The sequence below is a fragment of the Vombatus ursinus genome, unplaced genomic scaffold (assembly GCF_900497805.2).
Source record: "Vombatus ursinus unplaced genomic scaffold, bare-nosed wombat genome assembly UNPS02014924.1, whole genome shotgun sequence".
In the NCBI taxonomy this organism is placed as follows: Eukaryota; Metazoa; Chordata; class Mammalia; order Diprotodontia; family Vombatidae; genus Vombatus; species Vombatus ursinus.
This window is the reverse complement of record NW_020954702.1, coordinates 2121935-2148562: the sequence shown is the minus strand read 5'-3', so window position 1 is coordinate 2148562 and position 26628 is coordinate 2121935. Positions and strand designations below refer to the sequence as shown.

Genomic DNA, 26628 nt, shown 5'->3' with positions numbered 1-26628 from the left:
TCTGACTAGATGTCTTATTTTTACTTATTTTGTTAAATATTTCCCACCTAGATTTTAATCTTGTTGATGTACAGCAGGCAAGTGTTCAACATCTCTGCCCTAGATGATTTGCTACCACTCTTTTTTTTTTTCCTGACCAATTGGGGTTAAGTGACTTGCCCAGGGTCACACAGCCAGTAAGTGTCAAGTGTCTGATCTGAGACCCGATCTACCACTCTACTATTAATCACTGTTCTTTTAGTCTATCCTATCACTGTTCTTTTAGTCTAAGCTCCAAGCAAACATGCCTTTTTTATATGCAATTTCCTATGCTAGGAATGTCTCCAATTTTAAAGTACTATTCAAATATTATTCTATGAAACTTTCCTGTGATCCAGTGCTGTTTCTATTTCAATCAAGTTGTAGGTAGTACATGCACCCTCTTCTGTTCTCCCTCTATACCACTTTACTTGGTGATCTCATCACCTCCCATGGATTTAATTACCATCTATCTGTATGCTGATGATTCTCAATTCTACCTATTCTTCCCCCCTCCCCCCAACCTCTCTGCTGACCTTCAACCTCTAATTTCCAATAGCCTTTCAGGCATTTAGAACTGCATGGCCAGTAGACATCTTAAACTCAGTATGTCTAAAAACAAACTCATCATCTCCCCCCTCCCTCCCACCCACTTCCCTTTTACTGTAGAGGCTAATAGCATCCCCCAGTCCCTCAGCTTGAAACCTAGGTGTCATCTTTGACTATTCATTATCCCTCACCCCCATGTCCAATCTGTTGTCAAGGCCCCAGATTTCACTTTTTAACACCTCTTCAATATGTCCCCTTCTCTCCTATAACACTACCACCTTTCTGGATAGGGCCTTATCACCTTAAGCTTACAATAGCCTGCTGGTGTTTCTGCTTGCCTTAAGTCTTTCCCCACTCCAATCATCCTCCATTCAGACATCAAAGTGATTTTCCTAAAGTGCACATCACCTTCCTACTCAAACTCCAGTGGCTCCCTATTGCCTCCAGAATAAAATACAAAATACTATTTGGCATCGTCAGCCTTTATAACCTAGCCTCCTCCTACCTTTCCAGTCTTCTTACATCTTTCTCCCACACCACATACTCTTCACCCCATGACACTGAAATAAATCCTTGCTGGTCCATGAACGAGATACTCCATCTCTTGGCTCCTGGCATTTTTTCCGGCTATCCCCCAAGTTTAAAATCCTTTACTTCATCTCCACCTGTTACAGGCTTTTCTGACTTCCTTTAAGTCCCAACTAAAATCCCATTTTTTACGGGAAGTCTTTTCCAACCCCTCTTAATTCCCTGCTAACATATAAACCTGTTTATTATTCCTATTTATCCCAAATAATATCCCTATTTATATATATACATGTAGTCTTCCCCAATAGATTATAAACTCTTTGAGGTCAGGGGCTACCTTTTGCCTCTTTTTGTATCTGCAGCATTTAGAACAGTGAGTGAGTACACAGTAAGTCCTTAATAAATGTTTATTTTTAATTGATTTTGATGATAGGTAACAGTAACTCTGAACCCCAGTTAAGTATATTATCCTCCCCAAAAGAATTCCATTCTTCTCCCTAGTAGATTCATATTATAAGAAAATTGTACTCAATTATTATAATATTTTTAATTTCATCAATAAAAAATTTGTGGGAATGTTTTCTCTTTTATTATATAAGTACCTACATAATATCCTTGATTTTGTCTTTTGGTTCACAAAGCCTAAAATATTTACTATCTAGTCTTTTATAGAAAAAAATTAGCTAACCATGATCTAGGTAATTTCTAACCTTTCCCTGGCCACCACTCCTCTAATTGTGTTATCTTCTCCATTAAAATGTAAGCTCCTTGAGGATGGAAATGGCCACTGCTTTTGTATTTGCACCCCCAGCACTTGGCATAGTGCTTGGCAAAAGCATTCATCCATTCCTTCTAACTACTACCATGAAGGAAAAACTCATATAATCTTTTCATCTCTCCCAGAGACTAAGTATAATGATGTGTACACATCAGATGTTTAATAAATGTTTGTGCAATTCAGTTGAGATATCCAGCAAGCAAGTGGAAATGTAGGACTAAATCTCAGAGAGAGCTATCAGCTAGATATAGATATGGGACTCATCCAGAGATGATCATTAAAACCATAAAGGTGAAGTCAAAAAGGAGAGAATATGTGTAATTAAGATGGTCTGGTACACATACAGAAGAAGAACTTGGAAATAAAATTTAGAGCAGGAAAGGACCTCAGTCAGACAAATGTAATCTAGTCCAATTCCCTCATTTTTCAGATGAGAAAATTGAAATCAAAGATATATGTGACAGGCAGGATATGAGCCCAGGTCTTCTGAAGATGGTGGTGAAGGGAATAAGCATTTATATAGTACCTACTATGTGCCAGGCTCTCATTTTATCCTTGGTACTACAAGGTAGGTTCTATTACTATTCTCCCATTTTACAATGGAGGAATATGAGGCTGGAAATATGAGGCAAACAGAGGTTAAGTGACTTCTCCAGGGTCATATGGATCACATAGCTAGTAATTGTCTAAGGCTAAATTTGAATGTCTTCCTGACTGCAGGCTCAGTATTCTATCCACTGTGCCACCCAGTTGCCAATAAAGCTGACAAAAACCAGTACTCTTTCCACTATACCAAGATGCCTTTCCTATGATTAGAAAGGTAAGAGACCAAAAAAAAAAAAAAGGTAAAAGAGAGAACTAAAAGAATACAGTGTCATAGAATCCAAGGGAAGAGAAAAGAGTACTTAGAAATGCTGCACAAAGGAGATGTGGCAGCAAGCCCTTTGATTCATAGTTTAATCTATCAACTACTTTCTAATGGTTATAGTTTTACCTAGGCAAACAAAATAGTGTGTACATTGACTATAGATGATCTTGATGGGGTGCTCAGGCCCTACCCCTAAGATCATGTCTCTGGAAGCCTCCCAATTTCAGTAGGGCCCTGTCCTGTGAGAAAAATTTCTCTTGTTGCATAACACATTCTCTAATTAGGACAGACAAAGGGGTGCCTGGCCCAAGGTTTTTTGTCCCTGGCTGCCCCCTCCAACTAGATCCTCAAGTTCCATGCCTCTGACAACTCCCTCAATGTCTGGTATACTCCCTACACTTTTCCACCCATAGCTCCCAAAGACACCCGGACCCTTAGATTACCTAATCAGTATCCCTGGCATTCCTTTCCTATGCCTCTTTTCCACATAAACCTCAGCACCATCCTCAGTCTCTTGAGGGTTCCATAAGGACCCCTGCCCACTTTTGCTAAAGAGTTAAAATAAACTTTTTGCCACTTGACTAAGAGAAGGCTTGAGTGTGTGAATTCATTCCAGTTAACTCTGCCTTGGCATTCTCAAGGTCCCAGCACCCCAACAACCTCTTCAATCTTACTAGAGGATTTCTAAAATTGTCACCAAGAAATCTGAAAAAAGGGCAGGGCTGGTACAATGGAAAGGACTTCAGATTTTAACGTTAGAAGACCTGGGTTTGAATTACCCCTCTTCCACTACAGGTTTCCTCATCCATAAAAGGAGGAGTTAGGTTCAGTGATCACTAAGGTCCCTTTCTTAAACAATGATAATTTCATACTGCTATATGACACTTTGAGTTCCCATTCCTGGGAAAAGAATGTGAATTTTAATGTACAATACAAAATATTACTAGCAAAATGTTGAATTCTAGAAAAAATGTATCTACAATAAAACAATTAACTAGCTAAGCCTATTTAAAACAGTTTGCTGAAGAGATCATCTAGATGATCTGTCCATTTCTCCATTTCAATCCTCCAAATGTGACTGCTTTCACCTAAACACTCTCCCAAGAGATACAGAAAAAACAATAAAGCTATTTCAAAAATGAGTAGTCTATGGTTTTACCAAACAATTTAAGTCAACTTTAGGTAACAAAAACCAGATAGCGGTAAAGTTTCAAGCCAGTAATTACTTTCAAAATAAAATTTCCATGCCATGAGTAATATTCACAGCCATGACAGCAACAATGGATTTCACATTTCAACAGGAAACGGAAAGTGCCATCCCAATTCTGCTGCAAAATACAGTTAACATTTAATCTTCCAGGTGCTGTGCAAAACACAAATCACAAAGTTGTGAAATAGGGAAGTCTGACAAAATAAACTGAACCATTTTATTTTCAAAAGAGTTGGCACCAAAAAACACTGCTTCCACAGGAATAAAAACAAAATGCTAGGTCTACCTCTGTTCCAAATACACACATATATGTGTATATATATGGGTATATAATAATATGCAGATATTATACTTCCCTCCACAAAAAAAATCCTGCATAAAGTGCTTTAAAAATTTTTAAATCCCACATGGCATTTTATCCAAAAGAACTTTACTAATTAGAAATTAAGAAATAAAACAACCCATTCTTCTTTAATGCATTGATACCTTTTTTTTCCCCTACAGAAACTAATCCTTTTGCAGGAAATCTCCATTTGATTTTGTTTGGAAGAAATGGTTCCCGCTTAGATCATTCACAATCTACACTAACTCCTGCTAATGTTTACTCTGTACCTTGCTCTAAAAAAACTAGTGGATCACAGGTGCCACCAGGTCACAGAGACCTTTTAAAAACGGCAAGCGTTAAATATCTGCAATTTCACCTTCTAGGACTTAAAATACAGGTGTCCCAGGCCGGAAACGATAAAATGACAAACAAAAGTGGGCCAGAGAAACAGAAAACCAGTGGAAATGCATCGATACCACTGAAGGAAGGAGAAGAAAAAAAGATAGGAGCAAATTAGGAAGAGAAAGCAAAGAGGTGGCGGTGTCGGAAAAGTCCCTTCCCAGGCTAGTTCATCCCCCCCACCCCTCAGTTTCCCTTCCCCCGCCAAACACATCAATTACACACACCACCCATTTTGGGAACCAGCCCTAGAAGAGAGGGTGGTCACACCATTTCAGCTTCCCTGCAGTAGGAGTTCAATCCTGAACCCCTAGGAGACCGATGCATTTCGATAATTTCTTTGTTTCATGGCTCCCTCGGGGCCTCTTTATCTCTCCCACCAGGCTGTCTTCCCCCAAACCAACAAACAAGCCCCGAGGTCCGGGGGCACCTCCCGATGATTTTCCCAATCACCACGTAAAGGACCCATAGCACCTACACGCCCCATTCGCAAAACCCCCTTCAAGCCGCTTCATTGCTACCCCGGGTACGGAGTCCCAGTCCTTTGTCTCTCCGCCCCATTGCACCCAGGGTGAACACGGGCGGGGTGATTCCCGGACCTGCAGGAATCCAGTGGGGATCCATCCTCTTTCCTCTACTCACCCGCGGTCCAGCACAGGAGCGCGACGCCCAAGAGCAGCTTCATGGCGAGGGGCGGCCCGGGATCTGCGCTCCGGCCGCGGACACGCACACGCACACGCACACGCACACACACACACACAGGCTGCCCTCACTCCGGTCCGCACTCCCCCGGCCCTCCCGGCTCACCCACACCTCGCAGCCGCTGCCCTCTCCCTCTCCCAGCCCGCACTAGGGCGAGCAGGTGAAGCTGGCGTCACTTCCGCTCGGGTTGCCGAGCCTGGGCTTTAACGCCTCGCCTGTGCTCGAGGGTTCAAGGTCTGAGCGCGCTGCAGAGCTTTCTCGCCCTGCGCGGCGAGCCCCGCGCCGGCGCCCCGGGACCACCCTCCTGGGGTCTGGGGACCCAGGTGGTGGAGAGCAGGGCTGCAAGTGCCCGCCGGCCGCGAGTGAGAAAAGGCACCAACAGCCCGAGGGTGGTTTGGCTGGAGAAATTGGAATCCCCTCTGCTCAAGCCACCGCCCTGCTCGGGAGTCTTTTCTTTTAAATAGGTCAACCAACAATTACAGTTTGTTTTTTTTTTTAGAAAAGGTATGGCACACTCAAGACCCCCTTCGCTTTTGGCTGAGAGAGCTGCATTCCCTGAGCGAAGTCTGGCAGCTATCCCCTGGAGATAGGATACATTTTTCTGACTGCTCGCAGACAGATTTACACTTCATTTTACCTGACCCCCTGGATTAAAGAGAGCCTTAAGTAATGGACACAAGTGTAATTAAAAGGAGAGCCTGGCTCTCGTTGTATCCCCTGGGAAGAAAGAAATCGCCTTAAATTTCAGCGAAAGAGTACGAAGTGGAAAGACAAAGAATTTTCTTAACCCTAAACAGAGTTGACAGCTAAGACCTGGACTAAGTATATTAAGCAAAACAGGTTGTGTATATTATTTACAGATGTATATTAAAAGGACGCAGTTGGAAGGGAGGATAGGCAGATTTCTCTTAACAAAAAGCAATATTCTATATATAGTATGCTATATATAGTAAGTACTATATAAACACTTTAAGAGTAGTTTAAACGTGTTGGATAACTGTTAATGTTTAATTTCCAAAACTGCTGGATTTGCCCCCAGTTCATTTTTAGGGTGGGCCTCTTCAACAGTTTCCCTTCAGTCTAGCTCATCAGAAGGCTACCTCTTTTCAGTTATAATGCAGTTAAAATAGTGTGCAATAAACTTCAGGGCAGGGACTATAGGCGAAGTGGAAAGGGTACTGAATTTGGAGTCAGGAAGACTTGGGTTCAAAAGTTAGCTCAGCAATTTACTGCCTCCACAACCTTACCAAGTCCCAATTTCTCTGAGATTGTTAACTCCTCCGTAGAATGTTGAGATTATACTAAATATATATACTAAGGTCCTTCCAGCTCCAAATTTATGATCCATATGTGCCCCACAGGGTCTTTCTTACTCTAAGCCCCTAGTTAGTCATCCTAAGTTCTAAATATTTGGGGTTGGGGAGGGTGAGTTTTTTTTGTTTTTTTTTTTTACAAACTATAGCTGACAACCCCCCCCCCCCCCCGCCAAAAAAAGATTTTACTTTTACCAGTCAGCTATAACAACACAGTATGTAAGAGGTATTTTAATTAAATCAAGTAATAATATAACATTCTTCCCATAAAAATTGAGTTTCCATGAGTACATACATACTCAATGAGAAGAGTGGATGGACATCGGTTGGAATTAGAAGTGGGGATGATGCATCCACACTGCAAACGCGTCCAAGGTCTTTCTATTTACCCCCACTCCCACCCTCCCAACTCCCCATGGCTACCATTAGACACAAATAGGTGTATATTTGTGTGTATGATTATATAAAGTTATCATGTAAATTTCTTTTTTTTCTTTTTCCCTTTTTTTTCTTCTCTCCCCCCTCACTTCCCCCCAGGATGTACACATTGAGATGGGATGATATGTATTGGAGGGGCAACTCACACCATTGACACTGCAAAGCTGCCAATGTCTTCTACAAAAGACATCACACTGCCATTGTCCAGACCAACTTCTCCTTTGTTCTCTAAAAAACATTTTTTTACATTCCAGATGGTCATCAGCTCTATTTTCAGGGTCATCTGAAACAAGGTCCACTATGGAAACTGGTTACAGCTTTTTCACCATCTAAAAAGCCAGCTGCTCCATTCACTGAGAGAGTGCAATGATTGATTAATGTGCCTCTCTTCAACAGCTTCCTGTTGCTTCAACTGTTGTTCTGAGATAAAATCTTCAGACCACCTGAAACTCTATAATACATCAGGTTGAAGTGATGTGATTACTAATCCTTTCCTATGAGAATGCTTCTGAGCTAGTCAGTCACACAACAAATATTTATTGTTTTATTAAGCAAAGCACCTTGCTAAACACTGTATATACAAAGAAAAGCAAAAATGCCTTTCCTGTCCTCAAGGAGCACATGTTCGAAATGGAAAGAGAACATATAAGTGATTATATATAAATATAAATATGTATGGAAAATAATCTCAGAAGGAAATCATTTGGAATCGGGAAGGGAAGGGTGAGTGGGTAAGGGAGAGACCAAGAAAGACACACTATAGAAGATGGAGTTTTAAAAAATTATTTTATTTTTAATTTATGAAACAATACAAGCATTTCCCTAACATAGTATAATAATAAAAAAAGATGATTGCACATAAAACTGCAAATCTATTATGTACAACTTGCTATTCCTCTTAAATATATAATAAAGTTATCATGTAAATTTCTTTTTTTTTTCCCTTTTTTCTTCCCCTCCCCCCCAGAGATGGCTGCCATTAGGCACAAATAGGTATATATATATATATATATAAAATTATTTTATACATATTTATGTTTACCAGTTCTTGAAGATGGGATTTCAATTGAATTGTGAAAGAAGCCAAGTAGTTGGGAGTTGGGAGAGCTTTCCAAGGACAGAGGGAGCAAGTGGAAAGGCACAGAAAGGAAATGGAGGGTTATGTGTGAGAAACAGCAAGTTGGCTAGTTTGACTGGTTTTTCAAGTACATAGAGGGGAAGAAATGTGTAATGAGACTGAAAGGTAGAAATGCACTAGGTTGTGAAGGGATTTAAAAGCCCAAGAGAGGATTTAATATTTGATCCTAGAGGTAATAGGGAGGCATTGTAGTTTATTGAATGGAGGTGATGTAGTTTGGGGTACTGGCTGTAAGGGTACTGGGCATGTCTGCCTAGAAAGAATTCAAGCACTCAAGCCTTCTTTCAGTCAAGGTACTGAGGTTTATTGTAACACCAATAGATCAGGCTGTATTCCCAATGAATCTGGGGCTTGATGGCAGGAGATTGATACTTATATACAAAAAAAAGACAATGAGAAGATCTGGATGGAATTAAGGAGTGGTGGCCCAGGTGTGCCAGTAGTCTAGGCTTGATGTGATTAGGGTCTATACCATGTGTAAATAAAGAAAAGGGGATGTATAGAAGAGATATATTTTTTTCCCTTTGTTTCTCCCCCCCCACCATTAGACACAAATATGTGTATGTATATGTGTGTGTGTGTGTATATATATATATATATATATATATATATATACATGTGCTTGGGTGCACGCTCACATATGCGAATGCACACACACACACACACACACACACACACACTCAGTTGACTAAGAACTGACTGAAGCTGTCTTGGTCCCCATTCCCAGGCCAATGAATTGTCTGAGGTTGATCAGACTGTGTCATTTCCAGCCTCTGGTTATGTTGTAGACCTCCCAAACTCCCCCCATCCCCCAGATTGCCACCTTTCTTAATGGACTTTTGCTTGTTATGTAAAACAGCTTACCTTGTTAAACTTTGAGATGTCTAACCCCTCCCACCTGCAGCCTTGTCATCCTCTCTGCCTTAGTACCCTATAAACCCTGTTCCCAGTCCCCTCCTTGGGTACCCTAGCACTTGCTGTGTGGCATCCCAAGCTGCAACTCACTTGCCTGGATTAAAGATCTCAATTTTGTTGTATTGACCGTTTTCATTAAAATTCAAGTTCAATGAATACACACCCATACACATATATGTATATACATACAGGTACACATATACATACATGAATATACACACATATTTATATTTGTATAATCATTTTATGCATCTATTTATCAGTTCTTTCTCTGGATGCAGATAGCATCTTCCTTCACAGGTCCTTTGTAGTTAATTTGGGTATTTATAATAGTCAAAATGACTTGGTTGCTCAAAGTTGTTCTTAAAACAATATTGCTGTTACTGTATACAACATTCTTGTTCTCTTGGTTCTGTTCATTTCTCTCTTTGTTATTTCATACAAGTCATTGCATGTTTTTCTAAAATCTTTGAGCTCATCATTTCTAGCACAGTAGTATTCCATCAAAATGATATACCACAACTTGTTTAGTCATTCCCCAGTTGACAGGCATGTCCACAATTTATAGTTCTTTGCCACCACAAAGAGAGCTGCTATAAATATTTTAGAACATGTTGGTTCTTTTCCTTTAGAACCTATATGTTCTTTTCCTTTTTCCCTGATCCTCTTTGGAAATAGACTCAGTAGTGGTATTGCTGGGTCAAATGGTATAGACAATTTCATAATTCTTTGGGCATAATTCCAGATTGCTCTGCAAAATGGTTGGATCAGTTCACTGTTCCACCAACAGTGAATCAGTGTCCCAATTTTTCCATATCACCTCCAATATTTGTCACTTCCTCTTCTATCATTTTAGCCAATCTGATAGACATAGAATGATATCTCTAGTTTTTAGTCTGCATTTCTCTAAACAACAGTGATTTAGAGTATTATTTATATGACTATAAATTGTTTTGATTTCTTCATTGGAAAACTACTTGTTCATATCCTTTGGCCTTTTATCAATTGGGGAATGATTTGTATTCTTATAAATCTGACTTAGTTCTTTCTATATTTGAGATATGAGTTATCTGCTTTCCTTCTGATCTTGGCTGCATTGTTTTTATTTGTACAACCCCTTTTTAGTTTAATGTAATCAAAATTATTCATTTTATACCTCACTCTGCTCTCTAGCTCTTGTTTTTTTCATAAATTATTCTCCTATCCATAAGTCTGCTAAGTAATATGTTCCATGTTTTTCAAATTTTCTTGTAATCTCTCTCCTTATATCTATGTCGTGTATCCATTTTGATCTTATCTTGGTAAATGATGTAAGATATTGGTCTATGCCCAATTTCTGCCCTACTGCTTTCTAGTTTTTCAACAATTTTTACCAAAAAATGAATTCTTATCTTAAAAATTTAAGTCTTTATACTTGTCAAATACAAGGTTACTATATTCATTTGCTGCTGTAACTTGTATGTCTACTCTGTTGTTCCACTGATCTACCTTTCTATTTCTTAGCCAGTACCACATAGTTTGCATAATTACTGCCTTATAATATAGTTTAACATCTGGTGCTGCTAAACCTCCTTCCTTTACATTTTTTTTTCCCATTAGTTCCTTTGATAATCTTTACTTTTTGTTCTTCCAAATGATTTTTTTTGTAATTCAGTAAAATAATTTTTTTGTAATTTAATTGGAATGACATTGGATATATGAATTAGTTTAGGTAGAATTGTCATCTTCCCCAACCCTTCCCCACCTCCCCAAGTCTTCTTATACTTTACTCTTCCCCACATACTCTGATTAAGTCAAACTGGCCTCTTTGCTATTCCTCATACAAGACATTTGATCTTCAAACTCCAAGCCTTTTTGCTGGATATGCTCCATGCTTGGAATGTTTTCCCTCCTCATTTCTGCCTCCTGGCTTTCCTGTCTTCCTTCAAGTACTAGTTTAAATCTCACCTTCTATAGGAAGCCTTTCCCAATCTCTTAATTTTAGCACATTCTCTATGTTGATTATTTCCTATACAATCCTGTGTATAATTTGTTTGCATATAGTTGCTTTCATGTTGTCTATCTCATTAGACTGTCAGACCACATGTGGCCTGTAGGCTGCAGGTTCCTCACCCCTGAACTGCCTGCTGTAGACCTTTACTGACTAGGAGTTGACTGAAGCTGACCTTGTCTCCATCCCCAGACTCACAGAATGCCTGAGGCCACCAGGTGTTACCACCACACTCCTCCTCCCCCCAACCCTAGCCTCTGGCTATTTTGTAAATACTCAGCTCTTCCCTGGATTCCCCCCACTCCCCATCCCCCTTTCTCTAAGGATTTTTGGTTGTTATGCAAAACAATTCATCTTGTAAAATCTTGGAATGTCCCAAGCTCCTCGCACTTGCTGTAGAGCCTTTCCAAGAATTATACTCCTCTCCCTCTGCTCGGTACTTTGTAAGAACCCCATGTCCAACCCTCACCTCACATACCCCAACACTTGCTGCTATGTGGCACCCTGAGCTACAACTACCTTGTAATTTTTTACTAAAGATCACAATTTTTGCTATATTGGAACTCTTCTCTTTAATTCAGATTGACAGTGTGTATATAGTTTGTATATGATTTACATGCACATGTTATTTCTTCCCAATAGAATAGAAGCTCCCTAAGGTCAGGGACTCATTTCTAGTTTCCTTTCTTTTTTGGGGGGGGAGAGGTCTTTGTGTTCACAGTAACTAGCTCAGTGCCTGACACACAATATGTACCAAATCAATACTCAATTTATAGATTCAGTTTCCCCCATTCCTCACAGCAATACATCACAGCCCTGCATCTCCCTCTGGACTCTCTACACATATAATGCACTTTATAGTATTTTAGAGCTAGCAGACTTGGATTACAGTCTGCCACTTACTGTGTGACCTTCTGTAAGTGACTTCCCTCTGTCTTTGCCTGTTTCCTTAGCTGTAAAATAAAAGATTTGGACTAGTTGAATTGTAAGGGTCATTCCGCTTATAAATTTAAAAAGGCAACTTAACATGATTTGGGTCAGTTTCAAATGTGACAATTTTCTCAGTGACATTTTCCCAATTATTTAGGTCTGTATTTCTGTAAACAGTTGTTTGTAGTTATATTTATATAGTTCTTGTATATTTTGGAAGGCAGACTCTGAAATATTTTATATACTTTACAGTATTTTAAATGAAATTTCTCTATCTCTTCTGGCTGAGTATTACTGATTTGATTATGACTGTTTATATGTACTGAAATTTCACTGAAGTTATTAATTGTTGGAATTAATTTTTTAGTTGTCTTTCTGGATTTTTTTATGTACAATTTGCTTTTCCTTTTAAATATATAATAAAGTGATAAAGTAACTTTCTTTTTTTCTACTCATCCCCCCTTCCCTTGCCCTAGAAATGGCTACCATTAGGCATCAATATGTATGTGTGTGTGAAAATATGTATATACATATGTATATACACATATATAAATATATAAAAATATATTTTTTTTCACACACACATAAAACCATAGTATACTTCTATTTATCAGTTTTTTCTCTGGATGCAGATAGCATTTTCCTTCATAGGTCCTTTATAGTTAATTTGGATGTTTTTAATAGTCAAAATGACTTGTTTGCTAAAAGTTGTTCTTAAAAGAATATTGCTGAGGCAGCTAGGTGGCTTAGTGGATAGAGCAACTGCCCTGGAGTCAGTAAGACCTGAGTTCAAATGAAGTCTCAGAGACTTAGCAGTGATCCTGGGCAAGTCATTAACCTGACTCCCTCAAAAAAATGTCAAACCAATATTGTTAATACTGTATACAGCATTCTCTTGGTTTGGCTCATTTTGCTCTTTACTATTTTGTGCAAGTCTTTCCACATTTTTTCTAAAATCATTGAGCTCATCATTTCTTATAGTGCAGTAGTATTCCATTACAATCATATACCACAACTTGTTTTGCCAGTTCCCAATTGATGGGCATCCCTGAAATTTCTAGTTCTTTATCACCACAAAGAGAGCTGTAAGTTTTCCTCTTGGGATCTCTTTCTGGAGGTGTTTGTACTTCACTCAGGCCAAATCTCTGCCCCTGGAAGTCTAGTCTTTCCTGAGGTCCTCTCAAGCTGTCTTAGGAGGACAACTGTTTTAACCTGACTGCTGCTCTGCATTCACTGTGAGGCAATGTTCTGTCTTTTTTTTGTGGACGAAATTTGGAAAGCCTAAAGTTTTCTATCTATTCCACCATGTTCCCAGAATCTTCTCTTAGATTCTGATTTTTAATCCATTCTGTGATCCATTTCTGCTTTATGGGTGAGTTCATCCAAAATTGTAATTACTATTTGTATAAAATAATTACTATTTGTGTAATTACTATGCACATCCAAAATTATAATTACTATTTGTGTATTTCCCACCATTCTATTTTTCCTCACTGTTATCCTTCTCAATCTCCCTTTTTATGCTATCCCTCCTCAGATATCTAGTTTGCTTCTAACCAGTACCTCCCTAATTCACATGTTTTTAAAGAATCCCTTCCTTATCCTCTCCTTACCCTTCTCCTTATTCTACTTACCTCCAGTCCCTCTCTTATCCCCTCCCTCGACTCTACTAAATCTTAATCTACACACCCTTCTAAAAGTCTTTCCCTTATCCTGTCCTTAACCTCCGTTATTCTTATTACTTTATACATTGAGAAGGCTTTTATAACCTTCTAGATGTCTATGTTGTTCCCTCTTTACCCTAGATCCCATTAGAGTAAGGTCCCAGCACTACCAGTCCTCCACTTCCACCTCCTTCCTCTGTATCAGTCCTTTCTTTCATGCCTCATTTGTATGAGATAATTACTCCTTTTTACCTTTTCCTACCCAGTTTTGGTTTTTAGCATCACCCCATCATACTCAGCTCAGCTCCAACCTTTCTTCCAAACTACCCAAGTAATAATGACAATCTTAAGAATACTGATAACATTTTCACATATAAAGAGTGAACAGTTTGATGTTATTGAGTTCCTTATAATTGGTCTTTAATGTTTACCTTATATTCTCCTGGATCTTATGTGTTGATTTTTCCATTAAGTTCTGGTCTTTTTGTCACAGATAGCTGAAATTCTTTTAGTTTGTTAAATATCCATTTTTTTTTTTTCATTCAGGATTATACTCAACTTTGCTGGGTGAGTTTTTTTTTTTAATCTCTGTTTTTTTGTCTCAACCCCAGCTTTTTTGTTCTTCAAAATATAATGTTCCAAGACCTGTGGTCTTTTAGTGTGGAAGCTCCTAGGTGTTTGTGTACTCCTGATTGTAGCTCCGCAGTGCTTAGTTGGTTTTTTCCTTGTTGCTTGTAATATTTTTTCCTTAACCTGGGAGCTTTAAAACTTGGCTGTGATATTCCTGTACGTTTTCATCCTGGGATCTCTTTCAGATGGTGAGCAGTGGATTTTTTCTATTTCTACTTTGCCCTTTTATTCTAGAACTTTAGAGCAATTTTCTTTTATTTCTTATAATATTATCTCACTATTCATTTTTTGGTCATAACTTTCAGGTAGTCCAACAATTCTTATATTGTCTCTCCTTTATCCATGTTCCAGATCAGTTGTTTTTCTGATGAGGTGCTTCACATTCTCTTCTATTTTTTCATTCTTTTGATTTTGTTTTGCTATTTCTTGGTGTCTTGTGATGTCATTCACTTCCCTTTGCCCAATTCTAGTTTTCATGGAGTTACTTTCTTTCTTAAGTTCTTGGATCTCTTTTTCCAAGTGATGCGGTTTAGGGGTTCAGGGGTTCTGGGTGCCCCAAAATCACAACACGCAGGTCCTGCCTGAAAGAATTCGACCTAAGCCTTCTTTCAGCCAAAGACAAGGTTTATCAGAACATCCATCATATTGGGCAGACTCTTAAAGAGTCTGAAACCTGGGTAAGCAGTGGTTAGATTATAAGAATCTAAGTTGTGGCTAGATTATAAGAACCTGAGCATTTTAATGGAGACAAGGTGGACTTTATATACAGAAAAACTGTGGGAAGGTCCTAGGAGTGGCCAGTAAGCTGGGGTGAACAGAACTCCTGGGACCTGGACCTCATGGCCAAGGGAGAATGGAACCTAGTTAGGATTAAGGGTTGGAAATGGTGGGGGGAAGGGGGGGCATACATGGGGAGGTAAAACAAAGGAAGGCCAGGCTAGGTTAACAGAATTGGGAGACTGGGTGTAGCCACAATGAAAGGCCAGTTGATGGGATTATAGCCTCAGGCAAATGCCAGAGATTTGGCCATGTGGGAAAGTCCAGGGTTTTTCCTTTCTGGGACCCAGATCCCAACCCCATCAAAAGTGGTTGCATGTCTTTTCATAATTTTCTTGATTTTTCTTGGATTGCTCTTATTTTTTCCCTAATTTTTCCTCAATTTCTCTTATTTGATTTTTGAAGTCCTTTTTAAGTTCTTCCAAGAACTCTTTTTGGGTTCATGGCCATTTGATGTTTCTCTTTGAGGTAGAAGTGATTTTTTAAGCTCCACTCTCTTCCTCTGAAAATGAATCCAGATCTTCTCTATCTCCATGGGTTCTTTCTCCTTTGCTTACTCGTTTTTATTTTTGTTTTGTTTTATTTTGTTTTTTAGCAGCTTATTATTGTAATCAGATATGGTGCCCAGGGTATGGTGCCCCAGGCCTCAGTCCTTCTTACTGTTGTTTTCTGAGCTCTGTCCTAAGACCCAACCTTGGGTACTTTTCTCCACCTCTGATCATGGCTAGGGCCCCCCAGCCGCACTGTCCTGCAAATGCTCTTGCTCTCTGTGGTCTCTCCTGGGGCTGCAAACTTCAGCTTTCCCCTCTGTCCTGGAATCAAAACTAGGGACTCTGCTCTCCTGCAAGTGCCCATAGCCAGAAGGGTTCTCACCCTTCTTCTACTGCACTCACCAGGCATATGCTCACTCCTTCTCACCCACAGCCATAGCCTGGGACCTCATCTGGTCAGCACAGCTGTACCTGGCATCCCAAGATGGCAGAGGGTCCTTCAATCTTTCCCTACTCAGCAGTCCAACCCCAACACTGTCCATGAGGTGAATATTCCTAATGCTGAGGCTGCCTCCTGACCCAGTGTTTGTTGTTTCAGTGGAGTCAGCCTGGAAGTGTTTGCACTTGAGTCGGGCCAAACCTCAGGCTGTGAATGTCAAGTCTTTTTTGAGGTTTTCTCCAGTTGTCTTAGGAGGACAATTACTTTACCCCAAAGTTTTGCCATTCTGTGTTTACTTTGAGGTGATGTTCTGTCTTGTTTGTGAAGAAAATTTGGAATTTTCTGAGCCACTCAGGCATATTCCCAGAATCCTCTGCTCTTCTGTATGTTCTTGCCACCTCTTCTTAATCTCTTCTGCTTCTAAGTCCCTCCCATTTTAGTCTTTTATCATGACCATTTTTGCATGTTCTCTTTGATGTCTCTAATTTTCTTAAAGAGATCTCTTGTCTTTCTCATTTTATTGTTTCTTTGCATTGATCATTTAAGAGAACCTTCTTATTTCTCTTTGCTATTCTTCGGAATTCTGCATTCAGCTGGGCACGTCTTTCCTTCTCCTTTACCTTTTCACTTTCCTTCTTTCCCCAGCTATTTGTAAAGCCTCATCATAGAATCATTTTGCTTTCTTCCAAAATCCCAATTTCCCAATTTCTTTGGCATTTTGTTGTTGTTGTTGTTGTTACTGCCTCCTGTATAGTATTGCTAACCTCTGTCCATAGTTCTTCAGGTTCTGTACCGGATCTAATCCTTTAAATCTATTCACCACTTTCATTTCATATTCATAAGGGATGTTATTTAGGTCATACCTATATGATCTGATGGTTTTCCCTACTTTCTTTAAGTCTGAATTTTGCAATAAGAAGCTTATGAACTGAGCTGCAGTCAGCTCCAGGTCTTTTTTACTGATTGTAGAGCACTTCTCCATCCTTAGATGCAAAGTATATAATCAAGCTGATTTTGATATTGACCCTTTGGTGAGGGTCATTTCTAGAGTCACTTTTTGGGTTGTTGGAAAAGACTTTGCTATGACCAGTGAATTATCTTGACAAAACTCTTATTAGAATTAGTGACTCCCTTCTTATCCAAGTCGAATGAGCAGTCAAGCAGCCGTTTGCCTCACGATGTCTCAGGCTCAGACTCTTTTAGTTTACTAAGTGCTTAAATAATTGAGTCAAATGAAATAGAGGATTATTACTATTAATAATAATTAATATAATCAATAATATATCATAAATATGACAAAATAATAAATATTATTAATACGATGTAATTATTAATATAGCTCAGGGCCCACCAGGGCACTAGAGCTAGGCTTACACAGACCCAGTTCAATCCTAGGGGTTTTACCTTAAGAGGTCTTTCTTTGCATCATTTCTTTGCATACTATAATCCCAGCTCCAGAGGTAGCTAGTTGGCACAATGTGTAGAGTGTTGGGCCTGGAGTCAAGAACTGAGTTTGAATAAACCTCAGACACTTATTGGCTGTGTCCCTGGGCAAGTCACCTCTGTCTGCTACAGTTTTGTCAACTGTAAAATGGGGAAAATAATAGCACCTACCTCCCAGGGTTTTGGGGTTGTTGTGAGGATCAAGTGAAAGAATATTTGTAAAGCAATTAGGGCAGTCCCTTGCATATAGTGGGTGCTTAGTAAATAACTCCTTCCTTCCTTTTTTCCTTCCTCCCCACCACCAGAGTTGCTCCAGCAAAATCTATGTGTATACTCGTGAGACAGCTTGTACTTAGATTCCCATCTTTCATACAGTATTAAATGTATAATATAGATTTCAAAGGATAGGGCAGCTGTGATCTCAGGAAAACTAAGATTATAAATAACACAAAGGACAGTGGAAAGATGAGTGTATGTATGGTAGGCATGAATAGGCTAAGGCATGTTTCCGGTAAGTCTTAAGCACAAGAAGTGGCATTAAATACATTATTGAGGAAACATAAGAGGAATTATTGAGGAAATATAAGTTCAGATCTTATGACTCACTAATTATGTCATATGAATGAGTTAGGTAACTAGGTAGTATAGTGGATTTTAGAGTCCACTGGATTTGGAATAAGGAAGATCTTAGCTGAAATCCTGCCTCAGAATGTCCTGGTTCTCTATCCCTGTGTAAACTACTTAACCTCTCTGAGCCTTAATTTGTAAAATGGAGCTGCTATTAGTCCCTACCTCACAAAGTTGTGAGAATCAAATGAGATAAAATTTGTGAGGCATTTAGGAAATCTTAAAGTCCTATATAAATAGTAGCTATTATGGACAGCTCAAGTGGCGCATTATTACTTCCCTAGAGACACTAAGAGAACAAAAGGAAGACTTCCAGGGCTTTCAGTAGATTTACTGTGGAGAACCTTAGGAAAACATGGATAAGAAATGACCAGAATGAAACCAGTGATAATGTTGCACTGGAGATGTTGCAGTATGTATCAGTGAAAGACATAACAATGAAATCATGAAAACTATCAGTGATAATGTTAATGCATAGGTTGACTATAATAAATGTGAAAAATCAGAGAAATTTTGCTTGAAATCAGTTTATACATTAATAAAATACTTATATAAATCAATTATTTTCTTTTGAATTCTTGACATTGGAAATTTCTCTCATTTCTATAATTACAATGTTAAGGGTTCGTAGATCAGGAGCAGCACTATCTTAAATTTGTGGCAATTGTCATCGACAAGCTGTTTATACTGAATCAGAAATATGGGTCTAGATCATGGTCAAGTTTAAGCAAAACATAAAGGTAGCAATCATCCTGTTATAGTCCAAGCTATCAATTTTCTTCGTAATTTAGAACTCATTACTCTATACTCACAATTTTGCTTCTAAAATGATTTGGTATTCTCTTTGCATTTTTTATTCTGAAGGAACTCTATAAATTTAGCATGTATTTTCACGTTATGATACTTATCCTTTCTCTTTTGATTTAAGGTATTATATATAACAGTTGATTTATAAATAGATGAATAGGCTGAAAATCATGAATTCATAAAATCATAAAGTATTTGAGTCATAAAAGACCTCAGAGATAATTTTACAGGTAAGAAAAGTCTAGGCAAATTGCCTAATATCACAGTGTTAACCAGTAGTAGAACCAGGATGAATTGGGAAGAAAAACTTAGTTTGAAAAATTAATTTAATACCAGAAGTGAAAAGGTGCTAAATAATACTATATACGAGGCTTGTATTTTACTGTCAAATGCTTATAGAACTGCTGAAATCAGGGGCAGCTAGAGGGGTGCAGTGAATAGAGCACTAGCCCTGGAATCAGAAGGACCTGAGTTCAAATTCGGCCTCAGACACTTGACACTTAATTAGCTGTGTGATCCTGGGCAAGTCATTTAACCCCAATGCCTAGACTCTCCCAAAAAAGAAAAGAACTGCTGCAATCTGGAATGATGTCTGTATTATATGTCTTGGCAGATGTCACCATCTTGGCAATTTTTTTTAGGATATCAAGACTAATTATAAAACATTTATAATTTTTTAATTTTTAAAATTAGGAGATTTTGAAAATTATTTTTAATATCAACACGTTTAATTTTAATTACTTAATATTAATTATGTTTAATTAATTAGCAAAAATTGTTTAATTAATAAAAAGTTAATTAGATTAATTAACAAAATGTTTAATTAATTAATATTAATATGTTTAATTTTTAAAATTAGGAGAAATTAGTTTAATATCTAGAATTCTTCCTTGACTTGAGCATAAAAAGACAGCATACTTGGAAATAGAGGATACTTACAAATAACTACTATGTGAACAGTATTATTTTTATAATTTTAGAAATCAAATGACATATATTAAAAATCATATGACTCCCCTTGTCCCCGTCCTCTATCTAGTAGATTATCCGCTTCTCATGGAGTTGAACATATGTTCTGGTCTCTTCTGGAAGGCTACATTCTCTGGATCCTTTATAAATAATTTACATGACCAAGTAGTTCTAGTTGGCTGTTGAGTATTCCTATGACTGGAATTATGTCAAAAAAGATTGGCAACGGAGTAAGAAAGAGCTGCCTCCTTAGTAGTTAAGGAGGCTAGGGCTAACTTAGGCTAGTGCTCTTATGGATTAATTCCAACATTTTAATAACATGAAATACTTGCAGGTTATTCAATAGTCAACAGAAGGAGATTTATGTAACCACAGAAGAGGAAGGATATTTAACAAAGATGTTCTCTTAGGAAATCACAATTATTTAGCTCTTCACAGTCTACTAGTATTAGTCAGGTTGTCAATTTAAGGTGAGAAGCCCCGTGGAATACTGGAGCTTATCCTGGAGCTACTGACTTTTTGGATTGAGGCTAACAGGAAGCCATATCAACAACCTGAGCAATCCCCATTAGCAAATTAAGTTTAGAGATAGTCTCAATAGGAGGCTCAAACTACCCTGAGTTGAATGAAAGGGCCTTAGGAAAATCTAACCCAGCCTACTTGGCAAGGTCCTAGGAAATATTGCTCCTAGTGACTACAAGAGCTATGAAAAAGCTGCACCTCTCTCTGGGGGGAATACAGCTTTCCATTAACTTGAAGCAGGTGAGGAAGTGTATTTTTCTCCTGGTTCCTCCCTACCAACAACTCTAAGGGTGGTGGTACAGTCTAATGACCATCAGAATTTAATGAGCCTGAGTGAGCCTGAGATTGGACCTCAAATCTCTGGCTGCCTTTTCTGCTTCATATTTCCTTTCCTGAACTCAGTTTACAAATGGTGATCCTGAGAAATGAATTTTTTTTAAAAATTTAATTTAAATTTTTTCCCAATTACACATAAAAACAATTTTTAACATTAATTTTAAAAAATCTTTGAGTTCCAAATTTTCTCCCTCTCCTCCCCCCCCTCTTTGAGAAGGCAAGCAATTTGGTATTGATTACATATGGTCATGCAAAACATATTTACATATTAGTCATGTTGTATAAGAAAACAAACACCCCCCCAAGAATATAAAGTTAATATAGAGCTAGAAAAAATAACCAATTTCAAATAAAGTCCAGAATATCAAGGGAATTAATGAAAAGAAGTGCAAGGGAAGGTGGCCTAACCATACAAGATCTTAAATTGTATTATAAAGCAGCAATCATCAAACCTACTTGGTACTGGCTAAGAAATAGAGTGGTGGATCAGTAGAATAGATTAGGTACACAAGACACAGTAGTCAATGACTATAATAATCTACTGTTTGATAAACCCAGAGAATCTAGCTTCTGGAATAAGAACTCACTATTTAACAAAAACTTCTGGGAAAACTGGAAAATAGTGTGGCAAAAACTAGGCGTAGACCAAGATCTTATACCCTGTACCAAGAAAAAGTCAAAATGGGTACACAATTTAGCTATAAAGGCTGATACTATGAGCAAATTAGGAGAGCAAGGAATAGTTTACCTGTCAGATTTATAGAAAAAGGAAGAATTTATGATCAAACAAGAGATAGAGAACATTACGAAATGCAAAATGGATAATCTTGATTACATTAAATTGAAAAAGTTTTTGCGCGAACAAAGCCAATGCAACCAAGAAGCAGAAAGCTAGGAAACAATTTTTACAACCAGTGTCTCTGATAAAGGCCTCATTTCTAAAATATATAGAGAACTGAGTCAAATTTATAAGAATACAACTGATAAATGGTCAAAGAATATGAGCATGTAGTTTTGTTTTTTTTTTAAGCAATTGGGGTTAAGTGACTTGACCAGGGTCACACAGCTAGTAAGTGTCAAAGGTAGTTTTCAGACGAAGAAATTAAAGTTATCTATAGTCATATGAAAAATACTCTAAATCACTATTGATTAAAGAAATGCAAATTAAAACAATTCTGAGGTACCACATCACACCTATCAGATTGGCCAAGATGACAAAATAGGAAAATGATAAATGCTGGTGAAGATGTGGGAAAATTGGAACACTAATGCATTGTGGGCAGAGTTTGAACTGATCCAGCCATTCCAGAGAGTAATTTGGAACTATGCCCAAAGGGTAATCAAACTATGCATACCCTTTGACCCAGCAATACCACTTCTAGGTCTGTATCCCAAAGAGATCATAAAAATGGGAAAAGGACCCACATGCACAAAAATATTTGTAGCAGCTCTTTTTGTGGTGGCAAAGAATTGGAAGTTAAGGGATTACCCATCAATTGGGGAATGGCTGAGCAAGTTGTGGTATATGAATGTGATGGAATACTATTGTTTCATAAGAAATGATGAACAGGCAGACTTCTGAAAAACCTGAAAAGATGCTGAGTGAAATGAGCAGAACCAGGAGAACATTGTACACAGTAACAGCAACATATGTGATGACTAACTTTGATAGACTTATCTCTTCTTAGCAATGCAAGAATCTAAGCCAACTCCAAAAGAGTCACGATGGAAAATGCTATCCACATTCAGAGAAAGAACTATGGAGTCTGAATGCATTTTGAAGCATACTATTTGCTTTCTCTTTTTGTTGTTGTTGTTGTCTCTTCTTTCTTGTGGTTTCTCTCATTGGTTCTAATTCTTCTTTACAACATGATTAATGTGGTTATGTTTAATATGAATGTATCTGTAGAGCCTATATCAGATTGCATGCTGTCTTGGGGAGGGGGGAGGGAGAAGGGAAAGGAGGGGGAGAAAATTTAGAACTCAAAATCTTATGGAAGTGAATGTTGAAAACTAAAAATAAATAAATGAAGTAAAATTAAAACAAAACAAAACAAAACAAAACATCCTTTGATCCGCATCCAGTTATTTCTCTGGAGGTGGATAGCATTTTTCTTCATAAGTCCTTCAGAATTGTCTTGGATCATTGTTTTGATTAGAATACCTAAGTCATTCACAGTCTATAATCATATAATAATGCTTTTACTGTGTACAATGTTATACTGGTTCTGTTCACTTCACTTTGCTTCAGTTGATAAAAGTCTTCCCAGTTTTTCTGCAAGCATCCTGCTTATCATTTTTTATAGCACAATAGTATTCCATTGCAATCATATACCACAACTTGTGCCACCTTTCCCGGATTGATGAGCATCCTCTCAATTTCCAATTCATTGGAACTATAAAAGAGCTGCTATAAATACTTTTGTTTACATAGGTCCTTCCCATTACCCCTTTTTTTGATCTCTGGAATACAGATCTAGTAGTGATATTACTGGATCAAAGAGTATGCACAGTTTTATAGCCCTTTTGGCCATAGTTCCAAATTGCTCTCCAGAATGGTTGTATCAGCTCACAGCTCTACCAGTAGTGCAATAGTATCCTAATATTTTCACTCCCTTCCAACATTTATTATTTTCATTTTCTGTCATATTGGCCAATCTGATAGGTGTAAGGTGGTACCTCAGAGTTGTTTTAATTTGCATTTCTCTACGCAACAGTGATTTAGAGTATTTTTTTTCCCATATGACTATAAGTAGCTTTGATTTCTTCTTCTGAAAACTACCTATTTATATCCTCCGACCATTTTTAAATTGGAACTGATGTTCTTATAAATTTGACTCAGTTCTCTACACAATTGAGAAATGAGGCCTTTATCAGAGAAATGTGCTGTAAAAATTTCCCCCAATTTCCTGCTTTCCTTCTAATCTTGGTTGTATTAGTTTTGTTTTTGTTAAACCTTTTAAATTTCATGTGATCAAAATTATTCATTTTGCATCTAATAATGCTCTCTGTCTCTTGGTCATCAATTCTTCCCTTTTCCATAGATCTGACGGGTAAAATGAAGTGATAATAACCTCCTGAATTCAAGAGGTCAGGAGTTCTTTAGTCAGTATAGGTTGTCCGGAAGGAGGTGCTTGTTGTAATTACACTGCTTTCCTAAGGAGAAAATGCACTGCCACCAGGAGAAACTGCCAGGATGGGGCTATTGCTGACAGGACTAATAAATCTTTAGCCATGCCCTAGCTTGCCAGGGGATCTGAGCTTGTGAGTTGTACAGACAATATAGGTCAGAGTTGAAAGTAAAATATCTGTTCAGCAGTCTGACAAAGTGCTTTTACCCTAAGGCACAGTTGAATAGGTGATGAATTATTGTTTCATGTTATTTTTTTAAAAGTATTTATTAAGTAACAAGTCTTTCATATTTATGTTTGTGGTGGAGAAAAGGCTTTAATTCCAAATAACTACATTGTAGAGTGAATACTGTTTGTAGTACATTAATCTAATTTAGGAAAGCCCTAGACTTGAGCCATACCTTTGTTGTTGAAATTTTCCCTGAAACTCCAGGGTGCTGGTATATTCAACCAACATAGGAGTTCATTGTGGGAGGGGAGGGGACCCTAGACTTGTACTTGGCATACAAAAGAATTGAAGTCATTGTTAATTTAGCACCTGGGGGCTCCCTTCATCTTGCATATGTCTTCCCCTAGAGAAGCACCTTCCCCTAGGTTCAAGGCATTCTACTGATGCCTTTATTTTCACTACTTAGCAAGGGGACATGATTCAAAGCAAAATAATTTAATGAAGTTGTACAGTAGGAAAAAAATGTAATAAAACATTTCCTCACAAACATAGGGTACACACTTACAAATGTATATATTATTATTGGGAGAAGTGGACAGAACTAGGTAACACTTACGTAGAGAACATTATTCCTAGTATTATATATATACACATATACATACACACATAATACATATACACATATACACACATACATACATATACATATATACACATACACACATTCATATGTACACACACATATATATATACATATATATATGTAGGTATATATATACAGACTCACAGATAGGACAATTTTTTCTTCCAAAAAAGAATGGGAAGAAAGGATGCAATAAAAAATATATGTGATTAAGAAAAAAAAGATAGACTGATTCTATTGTAAACATAAGAACTTGTATTCTCCTCCACTGGTCTCCTTGTGATAACAGGAAAAAGCAAAGAAGGTTAGTTAGCATATTAGGTGAATCCCTGGTGGTGAACTTATGAAAGAACACGGACAAGAATTGCACAGGTTGGACAGGTATGGGTGAGTTGTGAGCTGCATCATCGTATGAAACATTCATATCAATAAGATCATGGATCCATTTGAATATTTGAGTGATGAAAGGAATTTTGCATTTAGGAAATGAAGATTTACTTTTGTACTCCTTATCCACAGGGGAGTTAGGTGGTACATTGGATAGAGTGCCAGATCTGGAGTCAGGAAGATTCAGCTTCCTGAGTGCAAATCTGGCTTCAGACACTTACTAGCTGAGTGACCCTGGGCAAGTCACTTAACCCTGGTTGCCTCAGTTCCTCATCTGTAAAATGAGCTGGGGAAGGAAATGGCAAACCACTACAGTATCTTTGCTAAGAAAACACCAAGTGGGGTCACAGTCAGACACAACTGAAACAATTGAACAACATTGATACATTCAGTTCTTTCTTTAAAATCCTGATTAAAAAAAAAGCCAATCTGTGATTTAAAAAAAAAAGTAAGATTGGGAGCCTGTCAAGTAAATGTCAGCCAATCGATTATAAATTTCTTCAAAAGAGCAATTGTGGAGAGAAGGTCTTGCTTCTAACAGACAACCATAATAAAGACAGAAAATCAAGTGAGGTGAATAACAAACATTGACCTTGCCTCCTTAGGCTACCTTTTGTTCTGTCTCAAATTTATTTGCAGTTAAATTAGGGAGTAAGATCATTGAAATCCTGTTAGTTACTTGTAAGAGAGGCTCTTATTTCTGCCCAGATATAAGAATCAAGAAAGGAAAAAACTTAATTTTAGCTAAGGAGCACTGCCTGAATTGTACTGGTTGAGTGTGGTGTCTTGGACCAAAGAGCTGTTTGTTTGCCCTTATTAGGGAGAGGTTTTAGCAATTTCATTTAGCCTAGCAGACTGAAACTAAAATAATGATTGCCTCCCCTTCCATATTTGAGCTCACCTGAAGCACAATAATTTCTTCTCTAGCACTCAATTTTAATTTCTCTATAAATCTTTGTTTTGAGGGTTTCTTATAATTAATTTATCAATTCAGCTACCATTTTCTGTTTTATAGGAAAGTTCAATCAATCAACATATATTAAATGCCTACTATGTATCAGACATTGTACTAAGTACTGCGAATACAAAGAAGCAAAAGACAACCCCTGCTCTCATGGAGTTTATAATCTAATGGAGTTCATCCCTTTCACATTCATGGTTATATTAATGCTAATAAAATGCTAATTATATTTCTCTTCATCACATACACTTACTTTTTTCCTCTTCCCTCCCACTTCCCCCTTTTCAGAGAAGAAAAAGATAGTGAAAGAGAAGAAATGTAATCAACATTGATGCTAGGTAATTAAAGTCATCTGGTTCCATTCAATGATCTTTTTCTATCAAGTTCTTAACATTTTCTTTCTTATAATCCTCCATTTATACTTTACCCCTTAAAAATAAAATTTAAAAAAAAATTTGTGACTATTACCTCTGTTGTTTTACCCTCCCTCTTAAAACATATTCTCCCCTTAATCTGTCCCAATGTTTCCTT

The 26628-nt window shown here is 37.8% G+C and overlaps 1 protein-coding gene across 1 annotated transcript in view; it reads right to left on the bottom strand.

The window, feature by feature from the left end:
- CXADR (CXADR, Ig-like cell adhesion molecule) overlaps positions 1-5470 on the bottom strand; it is a 40752-nt gene extending 35282 nt beyond the window's left edge. The window contains exon 1 of the mRNA XM_027843572.1: positions 5318-5470. Coding sequence (XP_027699373.1) covers positions 5318-5360 — 43 coding nt within the window. The 5' untranslated portion in view covers positions 5361-5470. The remainder of the gene's footprint in view (positions 1-5317) is intronic.
- Between the last annotated feature and the right edge of the window lie 21158 nt (positions 5471-26628).